Source organism: Sceloporus occidentalis, unplaced genomic scaffold (genome assembly GCF_023333645.1).
Source record: "Sceloporus occidentalis isolate IW3139 unplaced genomic scaffold, rSceOcc1.0.p SCAF_5, whole genome shotgun sequence".
NCBI lineage: Eukaryota > Metazoa > Chordata > Lepidosauria > Squamata > Phrynosomatidae > Sceloporus > Sceloporus occidentalis.
In genome coordinates, this window is record NW_028316985.1 from 134,493,209 (window position 1) to 134,514,799 (window position 21,591).

Here is a 21,591-nt window from a genome sequence, read left to right on the forward strand (position 1 = left end):
TTTATAATTCTTACATTAAACACATAATTTTATTAAGATAATGGGGCAATTATGCTAGCAATACCTATTTGTAATTTAAAAAATTATTGCCAACAGTACAGAAGAAAAGTGATGTGACATATAAAATTAAATTGCTTATACAATAACATTTTATTATTACATTTGTATAAGATGTATTTATTTATTTATTTATATGCTAGGCTGAGATTAATTTTTGTACTGCTCAAACATGGAAGACTGTAATGTCATCATTTTGTTGCTTTTTGGTCTGGTGCTCAGTTACAAGAAAGAAACCCACATTCAGGAGAACTGGCAGAAGGAAAACAGAATTAGCCACAGAGGAAGGTGGCACGAAAATTGGGTGGTGAGTGGTTGTGGTGGGACACATCTTCAATTTAAGATGTGTATATAATACCATATTACTTGCAGAAGATATCATAGACTTGGAACACTATTGAAAGTTAAGGAACAAAGTGCAAAAGCAGGATTACAATTCAATATTCAGTAAACATGACATAGGGAGGATACAGACGGGTGGCTCCATGCCACCCGTTTTTGCCCCTTGTCAGTGCCACACCAGCTGCACGGTGTGGCACCGACACGCTCCCTTAAAAGGAGCTGCTCTAGGCGGCTTCTTTTTAGGGGTGTCATAATGGTGCTCGTGCGTCATGAGGTCACCACTTCCAGAGAGCACTGTTTGGGTGCTGAGATGCCTGTGAGTCATTGTCCTATGCCCCGTCTGGTTGGGGGCGCAGCAGTATGGTGCATGGGTGCCAAATGTAGGGTTGGGCACATGTGGACGCCCAGCCCTCCCAAGCCCTAATTTTGTCTCCAAGCCAGCGCAAAGGGCCAGTGTTACAGAATCATAATGACCACAGATAATTTACATAAATTTAAAATGGATAATCATAATCATAATGGACACTCCAGTAAAGAAATCAGAAGACTATGACTTGGAAGCACAACTGTGAAGGAACTAGATATAATCTTCAGGTATAACAGTATCTCATTAAAGCCCTAAATCAGAATAATTCATGCCATCATTTTTCTGATGTCTGTCTGTCGTGAAATGTGGTGGTAAGAAGAATTCTACAGATTAGTTGACATTTGGTCATATTTATATGAAAATAAAAAAGGATTCACTTTCTATTCGGAAGTGCACAAATCACTCTCTAGGATAGATCTTTTTTTGGTTTCTAAACAATTAACGAATAGGGTTAAAAAGATGGAGATTGCCCCAAGGCTATTATAGACCATAGTCAAATCGAGATAACATTGGAAAAACAGGACGGGGAGAACCAACAACAGTGGCGGCTAAATGACAATTTGATCAAAGATAAAAAATTTGTTCAATATTTGAAAAAGGAAATAAACTTTTTTTTTAAAGAAAACATGACCAAAGAAGTTAGTACAAAAACGGTATGGGATACATTTAAGGCTGTAGTACGAGGTATGCTGATAAAGAAGGGGGCTGAGATAAAAAGACAAAGACAAGAGAAAGAAAATAAAGACAAACAAGAACTAAAATGCTTGGAGGAGTTAATGGCAAAAAATATAAATAATGAGAAAATAAAAAAACAATACTTATTACAAAAACAGATGCTTCAACAAAAAAAATACAGAAGAAACAGCAAGAAAATTAAAATTTATAGGCCAAAAGTACTTTGAAGGGGCAAATAAATCGGGTCGCTGGCTAGCCTATAAACTAAAAAAGGGACAAAACAAGAGAAGGATTGGCAAAATTAAAATAGGAGAAAAAATAATAACTAAACAAGATGAAATAAAAAAAGCTTTCCAAAATTACTATAAGGAATTATATAAAAACAACAATAAAGAGGATTTGGTGAATAAAATTACAAGATATCTAGGGAAAAAGAAGATAGACAAATTGAATAAGGAACATATAGATAGTTTGGAGAAACCAATACAACTAGAGGAAATTACACAGGTAATAAGAGCATTAAAGGAAGGGAAAACACCCGGGCCAGATGGCTTCACCTCCTTATTTTATAAAACATTTGAAGAGCAATTAATTGGTAGATTGCACCAAGTATTTAACAGTATTGAGGAAGGAATACCTAAAACATGGGAAATAGCGAATGTGGTTTTGATACCCAAAGAGGGGAAAGATAATATGAACATGGCAAACTATAGACCTATAGCTCTTTTAAATATTGATTATAAGTTGTTTACAGGGATAATAGCAAATAGATGGAAAAAAATATTAGTCAAAATTATGAATAATGATCAAAATGGTTTCCTCCCAGGATGATATATGAGATACAACATAAGAACAATTCTGAATACTATAGAGTATTACACCTTATATAAAGAAAAAGAAATGGCACTTATATTTGTGGACGCAGAGAAGGCCTTCGATAGTATTGGATGGAGTTTTATGTTTCAGGTATTAAAGGCCATGGGAGTGGAAAAAAATGGAATGATAAATATATTACATCTATACTCAAAGCAAAAAGTTCAATTAATAATAAATGGACAAAAGACGGAGGAAATACAGGTTGAAAAAGGGACAAAACAAGGATGCCCTTTATCCCCGTTGCTATTTATAATAACATTAGAAGTGCTTAATAATGCGATTAGATCAAATGAAACGATAAGAGGACTTAAAATTAAGGGATATGAGCATAAACTCAGAGCTTATGCCGATGACATGGTAATAATTTTAGAGGAACCAGAAAAAAGTGCATTAAATTTATTGGCAGAAATTGAGGAATTTGGACAACTCTCAGGGATTAAAATGAACAAGGAAAAGACATTAATGATTACAAGGAATATGAAAAAGACTAAGGAAAAAGGATTAGCGGAAAAATTAGGAATTCAAGTGGCAAATAAAGTTAAATATTTAGGAATTTGGATTACTAATAACAATATTGAACTATTTGAAAATAATTATAAAAAAACGTGGAATCAAATTAAAAAGGATATACAAAGGTGGAAAAATATGGAATTTTCAATATTAGGCAGATTGGCAATTATAAAAATGAATATATTACCAAAACTACTTTTTCTCTACCAGAATCTCCCAATAATTACAAAAGAAAAGGTTTTTCAAGAATGGAATAGAGACATTAAAAAATTTTTGTGGAAAGACAGGAAAGCCAGAATCAATAACCAGATATTGAAAAAGAAGGTAATTAAAGGAGGATGTGCGCTTCCTGATTTAAAAATTTACCATTGGGCTTGTGGACTAACATGGATTCTGGACTGGATTAAAGTGGAGAATATGAAAATGTTGAGTATTGAATCTTGTAATATTAGATTTGGTTGGCACGCATATGTGTGGTATCAAAAACACCAGATTAATAGTGAATTCATGCACCATACAATTCGAAAATCCCTGTTAAAAATATGGAACAAAATTAGAGAAAGGTTCTACTCAAAGATTCCACTATGGGTGTCACCCCAGGAGGCCTTTCTAAGTAGATGGGAAAAAGGCGGATCCTGGCTCAGATATAAAGATTTACTAAAATCAAATGAAAAAGGCGAAGATGATATAAAATCTAAAGAAGAATTAAAACAAGAAGGTAAAGATATACATTGGTTCGCTTATTTTCAGATAAAATCTAAATATAAACAAGACTATACTCAACAAGGATTTGAAAAGAAAGAAAATGTGTTAGATAAAATAATATGGGCCAAAGAAAAAGGGAAAATAGGAAAAATTTATAAAATTTTGATGGAATATGAATTGGAAAAAGAAGTAATAACGGATAGTATGACGAAATGGGCTCAAGAAATAGGACACACAATTAAATTGGAGGATTGGGAGAACTCATGGAAACGAACCAGTAAGTTTACAGTGGCTCAGGATCTTAAAGAGAACTATTTAAAGGTGTCCAATAGATGGTACTTCACCCCAGTGAAAATAGCGAAAATGTATAGATTGGGCAATGATAAATGTTGGAAATGTGGTACGGAAAGAGGGTCATACTATCACATGTGGTGGGGATGTATAAAAATCAAGAAATACTGGAAGGACATTCACCAGACAATACAGAAAATGCTTAAGATCAAAATCCCTTTAATCCCAGAACTTTTTTTATTGAATATGACATCCTTTTTGGGCGCCACATTAGAAAAAAATTTTTGGAAAATAATGTTGTATTTGGTGACGGCGGCCAGAGTGCTAATAGCAAAATATTGGAAAAAGGAAAAAACCCCTGACATAGAGGAATGGATACAAAAAATTTTAGATCTAAAAGAAATGGATAGGCTTACTATGATACTAAAAGGGAAAACTGATAATCTGGCTGATTGGAAAAGAGTAGATAATTATCTGAAAAAATAATGAATTTTGGGGGAAAATTAATCAAATTAGACTGAAACATTATACTGATAGATCTGCAAGGTAAGAATAATAAAAATAATTAAAAACACATATGTATATATACATAATAATTTATATATAAAAAAATCTGTAAGAGAAGGATTACGTGCAATTAACAAAATTGGTAAGTTAAACAGGAACGAAAGGATGAGGAAAAGACAGTAAAATCGGTGCAAATATAAAAGGAAATACGATGTAAGAAGATGCTTTTAAATGTGTTGTACAATGTTAAATGTTACTGATAATCTGTGTGTTGGTGTGTGTCTGTGCTCTGTGTGTTGAATTTGTCTTTTGTATGTGAAATTAAAAAAAAAATTAAAAAAAAAAAGAAAGAAAAATACAATAATACTCAGTAAAGTAGAAGGCCATAGGGAAAGAGGAAGGCTACACTACAAGTGGATTGATTTGGTCAAGAAAGTTATAGCCCTTGAGTTTTCAAGATCTGAACAGAGCAATGACAGTCAAGGCTCTTGGAAGTATGTTGTTGTTGTTGTGTACCTTTAAGTCATTTCTGACTTATGTCGGCCCTATTATTGGGTTTTCTTGGCAGGATTTGTTCAGAGGAGGTTTGCCATTGTTGTCCCCTGAAGTTGAGAGCATGTCACTTGCCCAAGATAAGTCAGTGGGTTTTACCCATATGAGGAATCAAACTCTGGTCTTCAGAGTCATAGTCCAACACTCAAACTACCATGAATAGGGTCAGCATAAACTGCAATTGACTTGATGGCAAATAGAAACAAATATATATAGTAAAAGAAAAGAAAATTCACAAAAGAGTGATATCTTTATTGGTCAGCCCAAAATGCCCACTGATGGATCAGCAGTATTATTGACCACTTAATCCACAGGCCTGTACAAGAAGAAAGTGGCCTGAAAACCTTCTCTAGAAGGTTAGACAGTGGTCAGCCTCCTACCATCTATGCTGAGACATTTGGATAACATATACACAGCATCCAGGCACACTTTGCCTTGGAGAGCAAAATGATTCTATTATACTGTCCTTCCTAGAATTGGGACTTAATGGTTTTAATTTGCTAGTACTGTGAGATTAAACAAAGTGTCAAAACCAGCATTGCTAAAACCTGAAAACCACTTTCCCCCCAGAATAATTTGTTATTATCTGAGATCATTCTGGAGACATTTTGCCTTTCCAATAGGATTATTCCTTATCGGGATTTAGAAAGAGATGAAAGCTTTTAAGTGGTTTTATAAGTCTGTTACGTTTGTCAGGAAATAGAATTATATTCACCTTTCTAACAGTTGAAGGTGTTAATCGTTCCTAGTATTTCCCCACATTGAATTTTGAAATAATAAACTTAAAGGATATCCCAGAGGTCATAATTTGTTCTATCTTCACTCAGTCACTTTATTTTTAAAACCAACCTTTCTTCAAATACAATTGGAGTAACTGCATACAGCTTTTACAAAAACCAGGCTGACTTTGCAAAGCTGGGAAATACAAAGGAAATAGAATTATTTTTCTGTGTTCTTTTCTTTTGAAGCAGTTAAAACACTGGAAACATACAGTGTGGGAGAACATCAAAGGGGCAGTGCAGAGGACTGATTTTTCAATAACATAATCTGTCTTTGAAAAGTTTTCTGTGGAATGGCAGTTGCTGTACATGTCCATACATTAGATAGTTGGTAAATTAGAAGGAGCAAACAATTGAGGTCATTCTCTTAACCCAAGTTTCCTCTAAGCTAAAGAAAAGAACAAAATAAAACTTGATTTACTTCAGATAATCTAGGAGATTATCGCACTGCGTTCTGAGACCGTTCTCATCACGTGATGAGAACGGAACGCATTTGAGTATACCGCACGTATGTGTTCCAATCGGGTTCTCAGAACGCTTAAATGTGTTCCAAATGTGTTCCAGGAGGGTACAGATATGAATGTGTTCCCAGAGAGCTGAAACGTGATGAGAACGTTCCAACAGAAGTGTGTGCGATATTCTTATCTGTTCTCAAATCCGTTCTCTCATTCCTCCGTCTCCTGATTGGCTGAAAGAATGACAGGCAGGGAGGGAGGCAGGCAGGCGAGCGACTGCAGTGAGGGAAGGTGTGTGTGTGTGAGGGGGGAAAGAAGGAGGGAGGGAAGGGAGGAAAGTTGGGACAAGTGAGAGAAGAGGAAAGAAGGGAAAGAGAGAGAAAGAGAGAGGGAAACAGGGGGGCCAGAGCAGAGAGCAAGAGGGAGAGGGTCTGGCTGCTTCTGCGGGGGCCTCTAGTGTCATGTCCAGCGGGGCTCCTGTGCTGGCAGCCTGCAGGAGGCAAGGATGGCAGGGATGCCCAGGACCTTCTCCTCCTTCCCTCCAGGAAGGAACCCACAAAAGCTCCTCTGTTTGGAGCAACACACAAAAGCAAGCAAACAACTCCCAGAATTCCATAGCAAAGAGCCAGACAAGAATTAAAGCGGGGAGGGAAGCTCACAGGCCCCACCTGGAATATTGTGTCCAGTTCTGGGCACCACAATTCAAAAAGGAGCGTGTCCAAAGGAGGGCGACTAAAATGGTGAAAGGTCTGGAAACCATGCCCTACAAGGAACGACTTAAGGAGCTGGGGATGTTTAGCCTGGAGAAGAGAAGATTAAGAGGTGATATGATAGCCCTGTTTAAATATTTGAAGGGATGTCACATTGATGAGGGAGCAAGCTTGTTTTCTGCTGCTCCAGAGACTAGGACCCGGAGCAATGGATGCAAGCTCCAGGAAAAGAGATCCCACTTCAATATTAGGAGGAACTTCCTGAGAGTAGGGGCTGTTCGACAGTGGAACACACTCTTTCCTCAGAGTGTAGTGGAGTCTCCTTCCTTGGAGGTCTTTAAGCAGAGGCTGGATGGCCATCTGTTGGGGATGCTTTGATTGTGATTTCCTGCATGGCAGAATGGGGTTGGACTGGATGGCCCTTGTGGTCTCTTCCAACTCTATGATTCTATGATTCTATGAAGGCACACATTACATGCGCACACACACAGGAGGCAAAAGGGTGACAAGCAGCCAAAATGGGGAATTGGGATGACAGCAGATGACTCTTCTTTTCTAACCGGTTTAAAGAGCTGCTATGGCTGCCGGGGCTCTGCCCTTGGCCCAGTCCCCTCCCTGGCAACTTGCTTTTCTTCGGCTTGAAGAGACCTGCATGGAGCTCCTCCTTCTTCCCAGCCTTGCAAAGGAGGTTTGGGATGTAACTTGCAAGGCTCATCTCTCCTCATTTCTCTTTCTCCCTGCCTTCCTCCCGATCCCTCCTTCTTCCCTCCCTTCCCTCCCTCCTCCTTTCCCCCCTCTCTCTCTCACACACCCCCCTTCCCTCACTGCAGTCGCTCGCCTGCTTGCTTTCCTGCCTCCCTGCCTGTCATTCTTTCAGCCAATCAGGAGACGGAGGCGGCCTTGGTGGAATATGTTCTCTGAACGGTTTCAGGAATCGCTGTGCGGTAAAATGCAGTTCTGATCACGTTCTGATCACGTTCTAGTTTACTAATGCAGTAATATCTGTTCCAGGAACGTTCTCATCACGTGATGATAGGAACGTTCTCAGAACGCAGTGCGATAATCTCCCTAGACATCACTTGAATTACAGTCCTAATACACCGCTGTAGATACAGGCATCCTAACTAGTACATTAAACATAGAAAAATATAGTAGTAATCCATTCTGGAGAACTGAAAACACCATTAAGGGTGTGAGCTATCTCCAAGGATAGACTGGGGGTTGTTTTAGTGTACTGGCTACCCACAGTTTATCAAACTTCCTGGTCAGGCCCACAGAATTGATATTGGAGTCTTTTAGACATTTGGCCTTGGGGCGACTTCAACATCCCAGTCTGTCAGGTGCAGCTTGGGAGTTTATGGCATCCATGACATACAGTTCTTACCATAGATGTAATCTAACAATTTGGATTGAGATGTATGTGTTTTGTATCATGTGTGCAAGTTTTGATGGGCTACAGTGCAGCTAGGAACAAAATTGTTGCATTATTTCATCTGAATTATTTTATCCTGTTACAGGAACTTATATGTGCAGCATGATATTTGTGTGCTTTTACTAATGTGAATGTAAATTATTTAGAATATTTTAAATTAATTGAAGTGAGGCTCTTACACTGACATCTGGTCCTGGCCTTTAAGAATATGAAATAGTTCTAAAAATATAAACAAAATCATTTATATGAATGCGTTACTTCATGTTTTATTCACTGTTGTGTTTCTTTAAAATGCATATGCAAACCTGTTTACATTATATTTGGCAAAACAAGGAGTTGTATTAGGGATGGGAGGAAGAGCTATTCTGCATGAGCCATGCTTTTGTTTGGTTTTGATTTTTTACTAACCACACAGAAATGTTTGGATGCAGTGTGGTAATGTGCCTTCCAGTATGATAAACTTGGTTTTCAGGAGTGCCCCCCTTTAAAAAAGCCATATGTAAATATGTGGCATCCCAAATATATGGACCTATTTGCATGAGGGTTACTGAATTATTAACAAACTAGCCTGGTAGAGTGCATGATCTTTACTATATTAGAATGTAAAAAAAATCCATTGTGACTATTCTCTGCTGGCCTTTCAAGGATATGTTTAGCAGCACTATCAAAATATACTTGGGATCTAACAGAAAAGGTTGAAACATTTATTTATTTCTCCAAGCATCAGCTCCTGATAGATTATTTTCTGACTTTCCCTGACAAAGAGCTGATGTCATCATTGACAGTTTAATCAGTTTCAGTTTCATGAATCTTGTAAGTGGTATGGAGTAGTGATGCAGTTATTAGAGGAAATAGATGTTGCTAGTCTAAGCTGCAATGGAAAAAGAGGCTCATGGTTGATGACATCTGACAGTTCTTTTCAGCTGAAGGCAATGGAGCTGATAATCAACACATTCAGTTAGTTCAAATACATTTCATATTTTATGAATAACAAGCAAATTGATGGCTGAATAGAGTACTGCCTTGCATTTCATTGTCTACTTTTTTTCTTTGAAAAATTCTTCATAGATATGACATTAAAACAGCTTGGGATAAAACTGTTTTTAACAGGCAGACCAATAATTTGTTAACAGTATAATGGGCTTTACTGCCAATCTTAAGTTTATTAATAGCTGCATCCAGAATCCAGTTATATATGTAGATATGTTGGGGGGCATTTAAAGTAAGGGTGTGCAAACTGCTGATAGGATTTGTGAAACTCCCTATGCCCCCTGATGCTACACAATGATGTTGGTGAACAAGATTGTACTTCTGCTGTTTCTGAAATCAACATTGCTGCTGTGGTTCTTGCTACCATCAGTTTGCTGCTGAAATTGCCATCACTGAAATTGCCACCTCATAGAATTATCCCTTCATAGAAGTTAGATGTCTTGCCTGTGATTAAGATATTTAAGATTGTTTATATGATGTTTTTAACAATTGTTTTACTCTTTTGTACTGTGATATATTTGTTATGATGTGAACCGCTTTGATCATATTGGAAAAGCGGTATATAAATAAAGCTTTTATTATATTATTATTATTATGTACACGTCACCTTACAACCTCAGACAGGCCTTCCAGAGTAAGGATTTGTGCCCAGTGTGCCAAGGTCTCAGCTCACACACTGAGATATTCTTTATGTCACTTTATTAAATCTTGCAAGAATGAGTACACACAGCTTAGTAGCAAATCACGTGGCCCCCCATTACTGGTAAGAACAGAATTCTTAAACAGTTTTACATCTGTATCAGTGGAGCTTATTGCTTTACACTCTTAAAACGGGTCTAGGTCGCTTGGTCCCTGCCTCCTGTTGCATTTTGGCGTTTGTAGTTTAGAAAGGGCATTTAGAATATTCAGCCAGAGAATTCTTAAACCTCACTGAACTAAAGCCCAAAATGCAACAGGAGGCAGGGACCACATTTAAAATGACCTAGCCCTGTTTTAAGAGTGACTGGAAGACTGCATTTTACATACAGGCATAGCCTAAGCTCGTGGACACTGCTTGGACACTAACTCATTATTGGTTGCTCAAGCTTTGCTTACTACATCACATATGTTTTTGCTTATGCATGCATGGTGAAACTGAATTCATTTGTTGTTTTTTCACCCCTCAGAAATATGTTATCTGTTGTAGCTGTACTCCATTATGTTCTTAGGGAAAAGAATGTGAATTGCTACCTCAAAGAACCAGGCCTCAAGGCTCAAGATTTCTGCTTGCTTCTCTAAATCATACTGTGAGGTTTCAGGCCTACTTTCTGTCTTTTGGCTATCAAATCCCCCCTTTGAAGAAATGGATCACTTATTGATCCATGACCTTCGTTCCTTTTTTTGTTCATTTCCCTGAGCAGTAGCTCTTTTGTTCTGTTGGGGGGGCACATTACTTTGTAAAATCATTTGCATGTTTTCTTTTGGTTTACAAGCCCTTCTGCATATGTACATACTCTAAGGTATAGTCCGTATATAGTAGCAACAAATTAGGATAATAACAGTGATATTAACACACACCCTAAAAACAACTGTTTCAGAGTGGCTTATCTCATCTCACTGAATTCTTTGGACAGGAGGTTCAGTTCTTGCAAGGTATAAGCCCAACGGGGAAAGGGGGGGAAAAGGCTTCCATTGGGCCTAAAGTGGACTGGAGCAAATGTTGTGGAAATTGCTCTTGTGATCGCAAGGAGGTGCTGGGGGTGATTTTTGGCTACCACCAAAAAACAATTTCTAAAAGCTTATTCTGGGGTGCAGGAGAGTACATGGGGCCAAAAACCATGGGCAAAGAGATATGATCTTATGCAATGGGATCTCAAATGTATTATCAAGTTCTGAAAAAATCACCTACTGTTTAGATCTATGGCAAAAAGCAGACTTCTTTTCCTCAACAACTCAGAACTAGAGAGGGAGCTTGGAGTGCTAACTGTATACAGAAGTAAACCCATACCTTTACCTCCACCTTTGAACTAATAATAAGAAAGGGAGATATGTTTACTTCTTATTTGTGTACATGCAGTGTCCATTCTGAGTCTAGTATTTCCAACAAGACCAAAGAAATTGAAGCACCTTTCCCTGTCCTCTCCCTTTTATTGAAATTTCACTTCAAAACTAAATATTAAAGCTTTTATTTACCTTTTCAAAGGAGAAAGCAAATATTTCTGTGAGGTTCTCAACTAGTGTTCATACATTCTGACGTATTCTGTTTACATATAGATGTGAAATTTTTTTTTGCACAAAATCATGATTTTTCTGTAAAAATATTTTTCAGATGCACAGATGGCATTGTGGGATTTACTTGGTTTTTGTTTGTTTGGATTTTTTGCAAAAAACAAAACAGAACAAAAAATTGCACATAAAAATTCCTACATGGCTTTTTGTACAATACTAATGGAAGTCTTTTGTGCAAAAATATTAACCTCAATCTATGGCTATCTGTAAAAGTATATCTTGCTTGGAGAATGTGAGTTTTTGAACAACCTCTCTCCATCATTTTAATGCCAAAATATTAATTTCTGCATAGAATATTTTTCCAAAACACTTTGGAATATGTGAATACAGGGTGAACTACACAACATTCATGCTTCTTTGTTATTTTCAGCCATAGAACAATATCATAAAACATTATTTCTTTCCCTAGAAAGGCATCTGTCAATATACATAGGATCAGCCTACTTATTGTGAATGAAGCTAGATGTCACCGACACACAGTTTAGACTAAGGAATTAGGCCTCATAAACAGTATTCAGATGAGGCACTGTTGGGGAGCCCATCTTATCATGACTATAAGCTTTATTTTTTTATACATATATAAAAACAGAAGCTGTAAAACACTGAACAAAATGTACAATGCAGGATTTGCTGAAGAAGTGACAAGTTTCTGTAAGAGGAATTTTAAATCAGTGATTGAAACACACTGATTTATGAGCAGGTAATTCCAGGTAACTATAGGTAGAATTGTAGCCCTAATCAGCTATGAAGACGTCAGTTTATGTGTGACCCCTTATGCACCATCTTGTAGTTTAAGATACTAATTATAATCAGCAATACTGAGAAATAACTTTAGCTGACTTTAATCTCCAAAGGAACCCTGCAAGGCAGCAAGGTGAAATGACCTACTTCAGTTGTAGGATTACCAGGTGAGACACAGGAAAGGGTTCCTGCAACTTTAAGGGCTGTGCAGATAAGGACATTTCAACAGGTGTTGATTGCATGATAAGCAAAAGGGAATTTTAGCAGGTGTTCTTTCTTGACATGTAACACTAGCTGAAATTCCCTCTTCTACACAGCTATTAAGGATAGAAGAGCCCTGTTCTGATTTCCATCTGGCAACCCTATTTGGTTGGCACAAGGACAGCTGTGTATACAAAGAGGAGGAACAACAAAACAGGAATTAGTGTCTGAATGGTGCAGACAGACTTTTGAAATTGTCAGTACTCATAGAGCAGGCTGGAGAATAATTTGGGCCAATCCTGTCAGAGTGCTTTGGGTTGTGGGTTAAGTCTGGTCTGATTCCCTGACTTTTCAACATTATTTTTCCAGAAAGCAAACACTCTTGCTTAATTGACTAGCCAATTGGTACAGTTTGATGACACACTGCAGCATTATGGGAGAAGTATGGAAACATGAAAAATAGATCCTACATACTGTCAAATGTGGTTAGAACACTAAAAAGAAATGTTATAGAAGGTCAAGTGAAATGACAAGTGAAAAGTTATTTAGGGCAAAGAGTTGTACTTAACAAAGAAGTAGGTCAGTTGTGCATCTTTTTGTTGTAAATCTTGACAATCGTCTCTAGTCCTGATGTTTGAATGAAATGTGCCTTGACTTTTGTCTGGGGACAAGATCAGATCTCTCTTGTGAATGTATAATATAATTGAAATCATTTTAGATTTTATGATACATTAATCATGGACAGAATGCCTGTATGGAACATTAATTTGAGGCAATAAGAAAAAGCATCTGTAGTTCCGTGGTATATCAGCAGTATTTGTAACATAGAATAACTGGAGTATAAAACACACTTGCTTCATTAAGTAGTACAGAAATCATACTGCTTTTATTTTTAGATTTTAATGTGCATTGTGAAAGTCCAATCTTTTAAAAAGCAACAGATAGCTTGAATATAAGACGTATGTGACAGTACATAGTATTGGCTAAAATCCTGAGTCATGGGCTGTGAGACATGACGGTGGTCTACACTGCTGACACAGTATGCAACCATGTTACATTGCTATGACCGCGTGCAACAAGGCACCACAAAAGGTGGGGTCATTTTTCTGGCAGAGCATAGGTCATCCAGGATTCCCATTGTTCTCCATTCTGGATTACCTGTGACCCATGGCTTTGTTGGGGGCTATTGTCCTCTCTCTCCTTGGGCTGTCATTGCAGAAAGGCAACAGCAGCCACACTGTTGACGCAATTTGTACAGTGATCCCAATGACACAACTATGACAACACTCACCTCATGGGAGCACAACTGTTGTGCAATGCTATAATTCTAAACTGCACAATCATAAGTTGGTTTACAACATCATAAATTCCCAACAAAATGCTTTTGGGCAAGTTTTTTTTTCCACTCAAAGGGATTATGTTACACAACTGGCAACATTTTTTTAAAAAATTAAGCAATAACAAAATTAATCTAATGCAGTATTTGATGTCATTTCCATTCAGCTGTTGTGAATAGAATTTCCCAGTTATGAAATAGTACTTTGCAGGAGCCAGCATGGTGTAGTGGTTAGAGCCTTGAACTAAGGCAATGGAGATCAGGGTCCATTTCCCTGCTGGAGCATAAAAACTCACTGGGTGACCTTCAGCAAGTCACATTATTTCAGCTTCAGAGGTTTGCAATGGCAAACCCCCTCTGAAAAAACTTGCCAAGAAAATTCCACCATAAGTAAAAAATTATTTGGAGCATACACACACACAAAAAAAAAAACCAAGGCCACAACCAAGAGGCATGTAGGAAAGGAAAGACAGGCTTTTAGAAACAGTTCTGAAATACTATCTTGCTTCTTTGCAAACAGACATAATTGATTCTGGCATAGCCATTTCACTTCCTTTTCTCTCTGAAGCAGTTAAGGGAGCATATGCATCAGCTCCTCCGAGTGACCTTTCTGAGAATTGCTGTGTCAAGGTGGAGCACGACATGTAAAGCCTAAATAATCTGTTGTACTTCCAACTGAGAGCCAGAATATCAAAAGTTCTGCAGTTCCTTCATTTGACTCTCAGAGCCACTGCTCTCCACCCCCCACCTCCCCCCAAAAACCCTGTCAAAGTAGTTTAAATCTAGCTGACTGGAAGTTTCAACTCGTCATTTTTCTTATGACAGCCATTCACTCAAGAGGCAGAGGGTTACTTCAGAAATTGATATAGCTACCTTATAAATAGTTAACTCCTATCATTCCCAGGCACACCAAGAATGAAAGCCAGCTAGCAGCCTTTGAGGAGGATACCTCTGGCTTCAAAAAAAGTAAAGTGTGAACTGGAACCAGGATGGAAGTAGAAAATGGACAACTATCCTATTTTTTCCCTCTTTTTTTATCCACTTCAGGCACTGTTTTGGAAATACTATAAAGAAATATCAGATTGAACTGATAGCTGGGAATGTGAGGGTTATAGAAGAGTGTGTAAAAAAAACACTGTTCAACAAAGAGATTCAGCTGACTATAATCAGAATGAGAAACAAAGGATGAAAGCAAACTCTAAATATCCAGAAGGTTACCATAGGTAGAAAATAACATTGGGAACAACTGACAGGATGGATTTGAAGGAAGGAGGATCTCTGTTGTATCTTCAGGGTTAGAAAACTTTACTGTATGTTTAAGCTGGGGTGGGGTGGGGGGGGGGAGTTTAAAGCCTTTGTAAAGCAAAATCAAAATTAATGTACACAATGTTAAAATTAATGTAATGTTCCAACGTACACAATCCATTACGCATTGTACACAGGAGAAGACACATTAATAGTTTAAGCAGCATTAAAAGTTTCAGGTTGTGGAATCATCTGGAGGTGAGAGTAGTTTTTATCATCCGTGGTCCTCTGTAGTCACTGACTCCTTTATGTGAAAAGAATGGCTGTCCTGATACTGTTTGTTTGTTTCTGAATTTAAAAATGATTTATTTACAGTGCTAAAATAGCTATCATTCTGAGGGGGGAGTCTTGTACCCTATTTAAACACACACACACACCACTTGCCATGTCTTAAGAAATACTGCAGTGTAGGATACTGTTTCTACTTGATTTGCAAGATCTTTGGGGAAATTCTGGTTCAGACAACAGAAATGCTAGTTGCTAATATTTTAAATACTGATTACTCTATTCTTTTAGCAATCAAAAAAGTCCCTTCCTTCTCTTCCTCCTGTGGGCACACATTGAGCTTTATCACATGGGGCTTAAACCGTTCCCCAGCGCGTTCTAACGGGGGCGCGCGGGGGTGTGCACGGAATGTGATGGGCACCGGATGGGGCCCAGAACGCGACTTTATTGCACGGGGGGCTGCCGCCGCCGCGCGTTCCCATCGTGTCCCAATTCGGTTCCAGAGGGCGCCATTTCTGGGGACGCTTTGAAACAGTTCCCAGAAATGGCGCTCTCTGGAACCGAATTGGGACACGATGGGAATGCGTGGCGGCGGCGGCCCCCCGTGCGATAAAGTCGCGTTCTGGGCCCCATCCGGTGCCCATCACGTTCCATGCACGCCCCTGCGCGCCCCCGTTAGAACGCGCTGGGGAACGGTTTAAGCCCCATGCGATAAAGCTCATTCAGTCCTAGGAGGTGGTACAGTCCTAAGAGGAAAGATACTGTACAATATTCTGAATGATGTTAAGTTTACCATGATTTCTGGTAGCCTGTAGCCCTTGTTAATGATACATATGCAACATAGTATTATACATGGAAATATTCTGATACTATATGGCATAATTTACTAATTTTGGAATGAAATGTTACCTAAGGAATATAAGACACAGTCTAGCTGGATGCTTTTTTAAGGGAATTGCTAAATAAAAATAATTATTTCCATTTAGGAGAAGTGATACATTCAGAGTACAGTCATCTGAAATTCAGTCCCATAAGCATGTAATTTAATCTGGTTTTTGGGAACCTTGACAGGCTGCTGATACAACATAGTCATTGTTTATATCTTTTACTTACTTTCAGGATATGTTTGTTCTCATAAGCAACTGATCTTGTGAACTATCATGCTGTTTTAGATGTATATTTTAGGTATAAAATGTTAACAGATCTTTCATTCATGTCCCTTTGATTCAATGGTATGAAAGTAAACACTTTTTTTATTGAAGATTATAGTGGTGAAGGAAAATATATTGATTGTAATTCCAGAAATTTCCAGCCGTAAAATTATATTCAGATTCCAACTCCAAATGGTTGCATTGCTTTATGTGAAAACAAATTCTGCAGTTGGTTTACTTTCCATTTATATAATATGAAAGTTATTTATGAAACATGTAAGAAGGAGACTTTAAGTTACTTCATTTCCCCCATAGTTAAATATGTTGATTTTTGTAAACCCTGTCAGCTTCTAGCACTTTGAGATGATAGAACCAAAATAACCTTTGAGCTAGAGACTTCATTTATCCATACTAATTCTTTTAATGGCTGCTAGAATTGATTGCAAGAGCAAGAGTGCCTGCAGTAGTATTAGACAAAAGGAAAAGCACTTCTTGGCAGGTTCCTGAGTGGATTCATCTGATTTAATATGCATTCTTTGATTACTGTCTAACCTTCCACAACCTTTACTGTCTGTCTTTTGTCATTAAAGATTCATCTGCCAACCTATTGGGTGAAATAATAGTCTGAATTACCTCATCTTGACCTATTTTAAATCATTGCAGACCAATACGTAGTATATAATTTGAGTAGCATGCCTTCATTTGGGGAAAGATTTTTCATTTTAAAGGGATAGATAAATGGTGCCATTTCTGCCCAAGTATAGCTTGCTAGTTAGATTAAATCCCTGTATGCTACATCCTTGATCTGGCATTCTGGCAGTAGCAGAACCCAAGAGCTTAATTGAACTATCTACTATCTGGGAGTTTAGCAATATGCATGGGTGTAATTATTCCATGGGGAGCAGATTGTACTCTGTTATGTGCACTACTGTAGTTCCTTTGAAATGCTGATACTCAAACATTCATTTATTCTATCCTCAAGTTTCCAGGAATGTCAGTCGCAGTAGCAGAGGCCAGTGCAGAGGTACCAGTCATAGCCTACTACTCTTCACATGAAACATAACATTTAACATAAGCTCCTTAGCTTACTTTGGGTCCAGAGCTGTCAGCCAAAATAGACATTCAAGACAAGCAATTGGATGCTATGGAACTGGAGGACAGTAGCATAGCTGTGGCCTTTCCTCTGCTTAAGTCAGTTGTTCTCAGCCTATGGGTCATGATCCCTTTGGGGGTCGAACAACCCTTTCACAGAGGTTGCCTAAGACCATAAGAAAACACATGTTTCTGACAGTCTTAGGAACTGAGACACCGCTTCTCTGTCCATTTCCAGGCAGGTTGAGGGTCACCACAACATGGGGAACTGTATTAAGGGGTTGTGGCATTAGGAAGGTTGAGAACCACTGGCTTAAGTGAAGCTCACTTCCATGAGCTTGGCTCGGAATCTGGATTAGCTGTTCATTCAACAAACTGTAATACATTGAGCTGCACATGCCTTCCTCCAACTCGGCACAGGCTATACTGTTCTTGGTAGCAGATGGGTTCAGCTAAATACCAAGAAACAGCAGTATAGGTAAAGATAGCAACAACAAGGGTGTACATGCCTGCAGTGCTCAGAGACTTCTTGCCAGTATAATAAAAATGCTTCATGAATGTAATAAGTTGAAAACTGCTGTGATATACTATTGGACATCAGCGGTTAAGTGCTTAATATCACTGCATGCCCACTGTCAAATTCTCTCTCACATATCAGGTTTTAGATATCAGATTGATTGATTGATCCATTATATTTATATCTTGGCTTATTTTGGTTGTGGGCAATCAAAGTAGCAGGCCTACGGCACCCAGATGGGTTTCCCTTAAAGGCACTGACTAGACCCATTTTATTTCAGCAAGGTTTCTACACCATGTTGCTTAGAGCAAACACTCCTCTTACATTCCTGTCACTTGAGGAAGATCATTTTGGCAAGTCAAAGCCAGATGAGATGAGAACTAATTGCACTTAGAGGTGTGCAAAACCCTTCAAATGAGTTTTTTGGGGTGGGTGGGAATCTTACCTATAAGTTGACTGTAGTTTTCTATTAATGACCTAAAATTTAAGTAGAATGTTATCCATTTATCCAGGTTTTACTCAAATTATCCCAACATTAAAGACATAAAAATTTTACATTTCTGAGTTTGAGTCTTACCTGTAGTTTGTTCATGTTTTTTTTTTTATTTTATTGGGTTGTTAAACTCTGTTGGTGTTGTTACTGCTGTTTTTCATGTACTAAAACTTTTGCAAGTGTATGGATTTTTCTTAATGTGTCTATTTATTTGTAAAAATTACCTAATTTAGACAACTTTCTCCCTTAACTAAAGTATATTTCTGCATATTTTTTCTCAATTATGCACGTTCTAGCTATTCATATTTTAAAGTATTCACATGTTCAAGGCAAGCTGCATATTTTGTCACAAGTCTTGGGAGGGGCAAAAGTACTACTTTCATAGATTCTGTTGATTCCAAGAGAATTTCATCCCATTTCTACTTAAAGTATGCACATATATGGAAAAAATCTCCTGATTAACTCTTCACATCCTTATTAAATAAAAATAAAGAAAATGAAGTATAGTAAATTTCTACTATTTTGCTACACAGAATGAAAGCATAAGAAAACACAACAAGAATCATACTTGATCAGTTCAGATGAAAGTATTTTGTTCACATCAGAGCCAATTAGATATCTGTGGTAACCTTAATCCTACATAAATTCATGTAATCCTCCTTTAAAGTCATCCATGTAAGTGATCATGGGCCAGATTCAGAAGCCTCCCCTTGTTCTCTCACCAGGGAAAAAGGATGACGCACAGGCCAAAGACTGGTTCTTACTTTTGAAAATTCACCAATTGTTTGAGATCTTCCAGGAAGATTTGGAGCCCTCCAGTCCCATGCTGGGTGGTTGTTTGAAACATGCCCTGGTCAGCCTTCTAGTGCTTCCATTGCTGCTGCCAGTTGCTTGCTCTGAGATCAAAACAAGGTGCCCAGACATGTGCTTGTCACTAGGTGCCTTGTTCTGACCTCAAAGCAAAGTGACCCATGGTAGTGGTAGACGTGGTGGGCAGCTGAGCAGGACAGATGTGCATTCAGCTGTCTGGCATTAGACCAGATAGGCTTTCAATGAGGAGAGGGTAAGGGCAGCTCCAGAGGCAGGATATTCTGGGCTGCCCCTTTTCAGCAAGACAGAGCCCATAACTACATCTTGTGGTAGTTAATGCCACCATTAAACTGTGCAGTGTGAGAAGAAGCACACCAATTTAAATGTTCTTAACTCATCATTTGGCTTTATTGGAGAACCCTGGGCTCTAGTATGGGAGGCAAACAAAATCCTTTTCCTGCCTACTTTATTCCTGCCATGCACACCCCTATATCATCCCTTAAAATTCCCATATTGTATCATCCCTTTACTCACCTTTTTTAAAAAAAGGTTAAAACCACATTTAACAATCTTTTCCCCCCCATATTGGAGTTGCTCCAGCTTCTTTATCATTTAGGTTGCCCTTTTCTGCTCTTTTTCCACCTTTGAAAATCCTTTTTTAATGTGTGATGACCAAAACTGTACAAAGTGTTGCAAGAGTAGTTCCACAATATATTTAAGTAAAGATACGGCAAGATACACATTCATTAAATGCTATTGCCAAAGCACTGCATAAATTACAAATTTTAAGGTGTTGAGTTTTTAATCCCAGTTAACATTGGAAAGACAAAAGATAAAACAATTCACAAGGAAACTATTGCCTATAGTTAGTCTTCATTTGTTTACCACCACTTGAAAGATTGAATTTATATGCAGCCTGGGAAGATTAAAGAGCTTTTCATTTTGCTTTTCAGTGTGCAGTGACCTGGAGTTCAGAGAGGTTGCAAACAGATTGCGAGATTGGTTCAAGGCTCTTCATGAAAGCGGAATTCAGAAGAGGACTAGAATTGTACAAAGGCCTGAAAGAAGCAGTAAGCACTTACAACTTTAGATATCTTTTTGAGAGAATCTCTGTGAAGTTGTTTTGTTTTGTTTTTTACAGATGACTAATTTTTCAGTTGGTCTCAAACTGAGTTTCTAAGCAACTCACTACAGAAGCATTAACGTGCCTTCCAGAAGTCAATATTCCTACTATGGGGCTCTCCAGGAAATAGAATTTTGCTTTTCTACCATGAGCTGTTCCTTAAGGCTTTTTTCAATGATTTCATCTGGTACAAGCAGGTTTTCTTGGGTTGTCACTGACAAGGCTATTGCTCAACTTGATACATAGTTCTAATAAGGAAAATATAGTTTGATACATCGAAATGATGGTTTTCCCTATAATGCAGGACTGGAGAACATATGGCCCTCCAGATGTTATTAGATTGCAGCTTCCACCAGGCCTAGCCAGCATAAGAGATTATGTAGGGGTAAGAGAAGAGGGCCTAAATACCCTAAATCCCTCATGGCAACCCTATGGCACGTGCCAGAGACAGCACACGGAGGCCTCTCTGTGGGCACAGGTACTCAAATGCCTCCCTGCCAAGGGCTCAGAAAGCCAGAGAAGCCTTGCCGGAACACAAAAAGTTAACACAGGACCTGCTGGGCTGCCTCCATCCTGCCTCTTCCACATTCTCATCAGCCACTAGTTGTAGGGAAATGTCAATCACCGCAGGAGGACCAGGTGATTGATGGCTCCCTCTGACCAATGGCTAATGAGAATGTGGAAGAGGCAGAATGGCAGGCCCCGGCTTAATAGGGATGTTGTGCGCACCTTCAAATAGTGCCTGGTGACCATAACGTGAAACTATCATGGAGTTTCCTTGGCAACTTTTGTCAGGAGGCGGGCTGCTGTTGCCTGAGGCTGAGAGATTACGCTCTGGGTGTGTGTGTATGTGCCTTCAGATTGTTCCTGGCAACCCTAAGTGCCTAAGGTGAAACTATCATGCAGTTTTCTTGACAGGTTTTGTCCGGGGAGGCAGGGTTGCTATTGCTAGCCTGAGGGTGTGCCTTGGATTCTCAAGTGTGCCTTGGATTCCCCCCCCCCCCTCAGAAGTCCTGCCTCCCAAAAGTCCCTCCCTCCAGGACTGGGTAACACCCAGTGCAGGAACATCACTGAGTTTGGG

General features: G+C 38.6%; 1 protein-coding gene across 4 annotated transcripts in view; it reads left to right on the forward strand.

The window, feature by feature from the left end:
• SPOCK3 (SPARC (osteonectin), cwcv and kazal like domains proteoglycan 3) overlaps window positions 1–21,591 on the forward strand; it is a 182,470-nt gene that overhangs the window by 144,470 nt on the left and 16,409 nt on the right. For all 4 annotated transcript variants that reach the window (XM_089525545.1, XM_089525546.1, XM_089525548.1 and 1 more), the window contains one exon: window positions 20,341–20,457. In XM_089525545.1, the coding sequence (XP_089381671.1) occupies window positions 20,341–20,457 (117 nt within the window). The remainder of the gene's footprint in view (window positions 1–20,340; window positions 20,458–21,591) is intronic.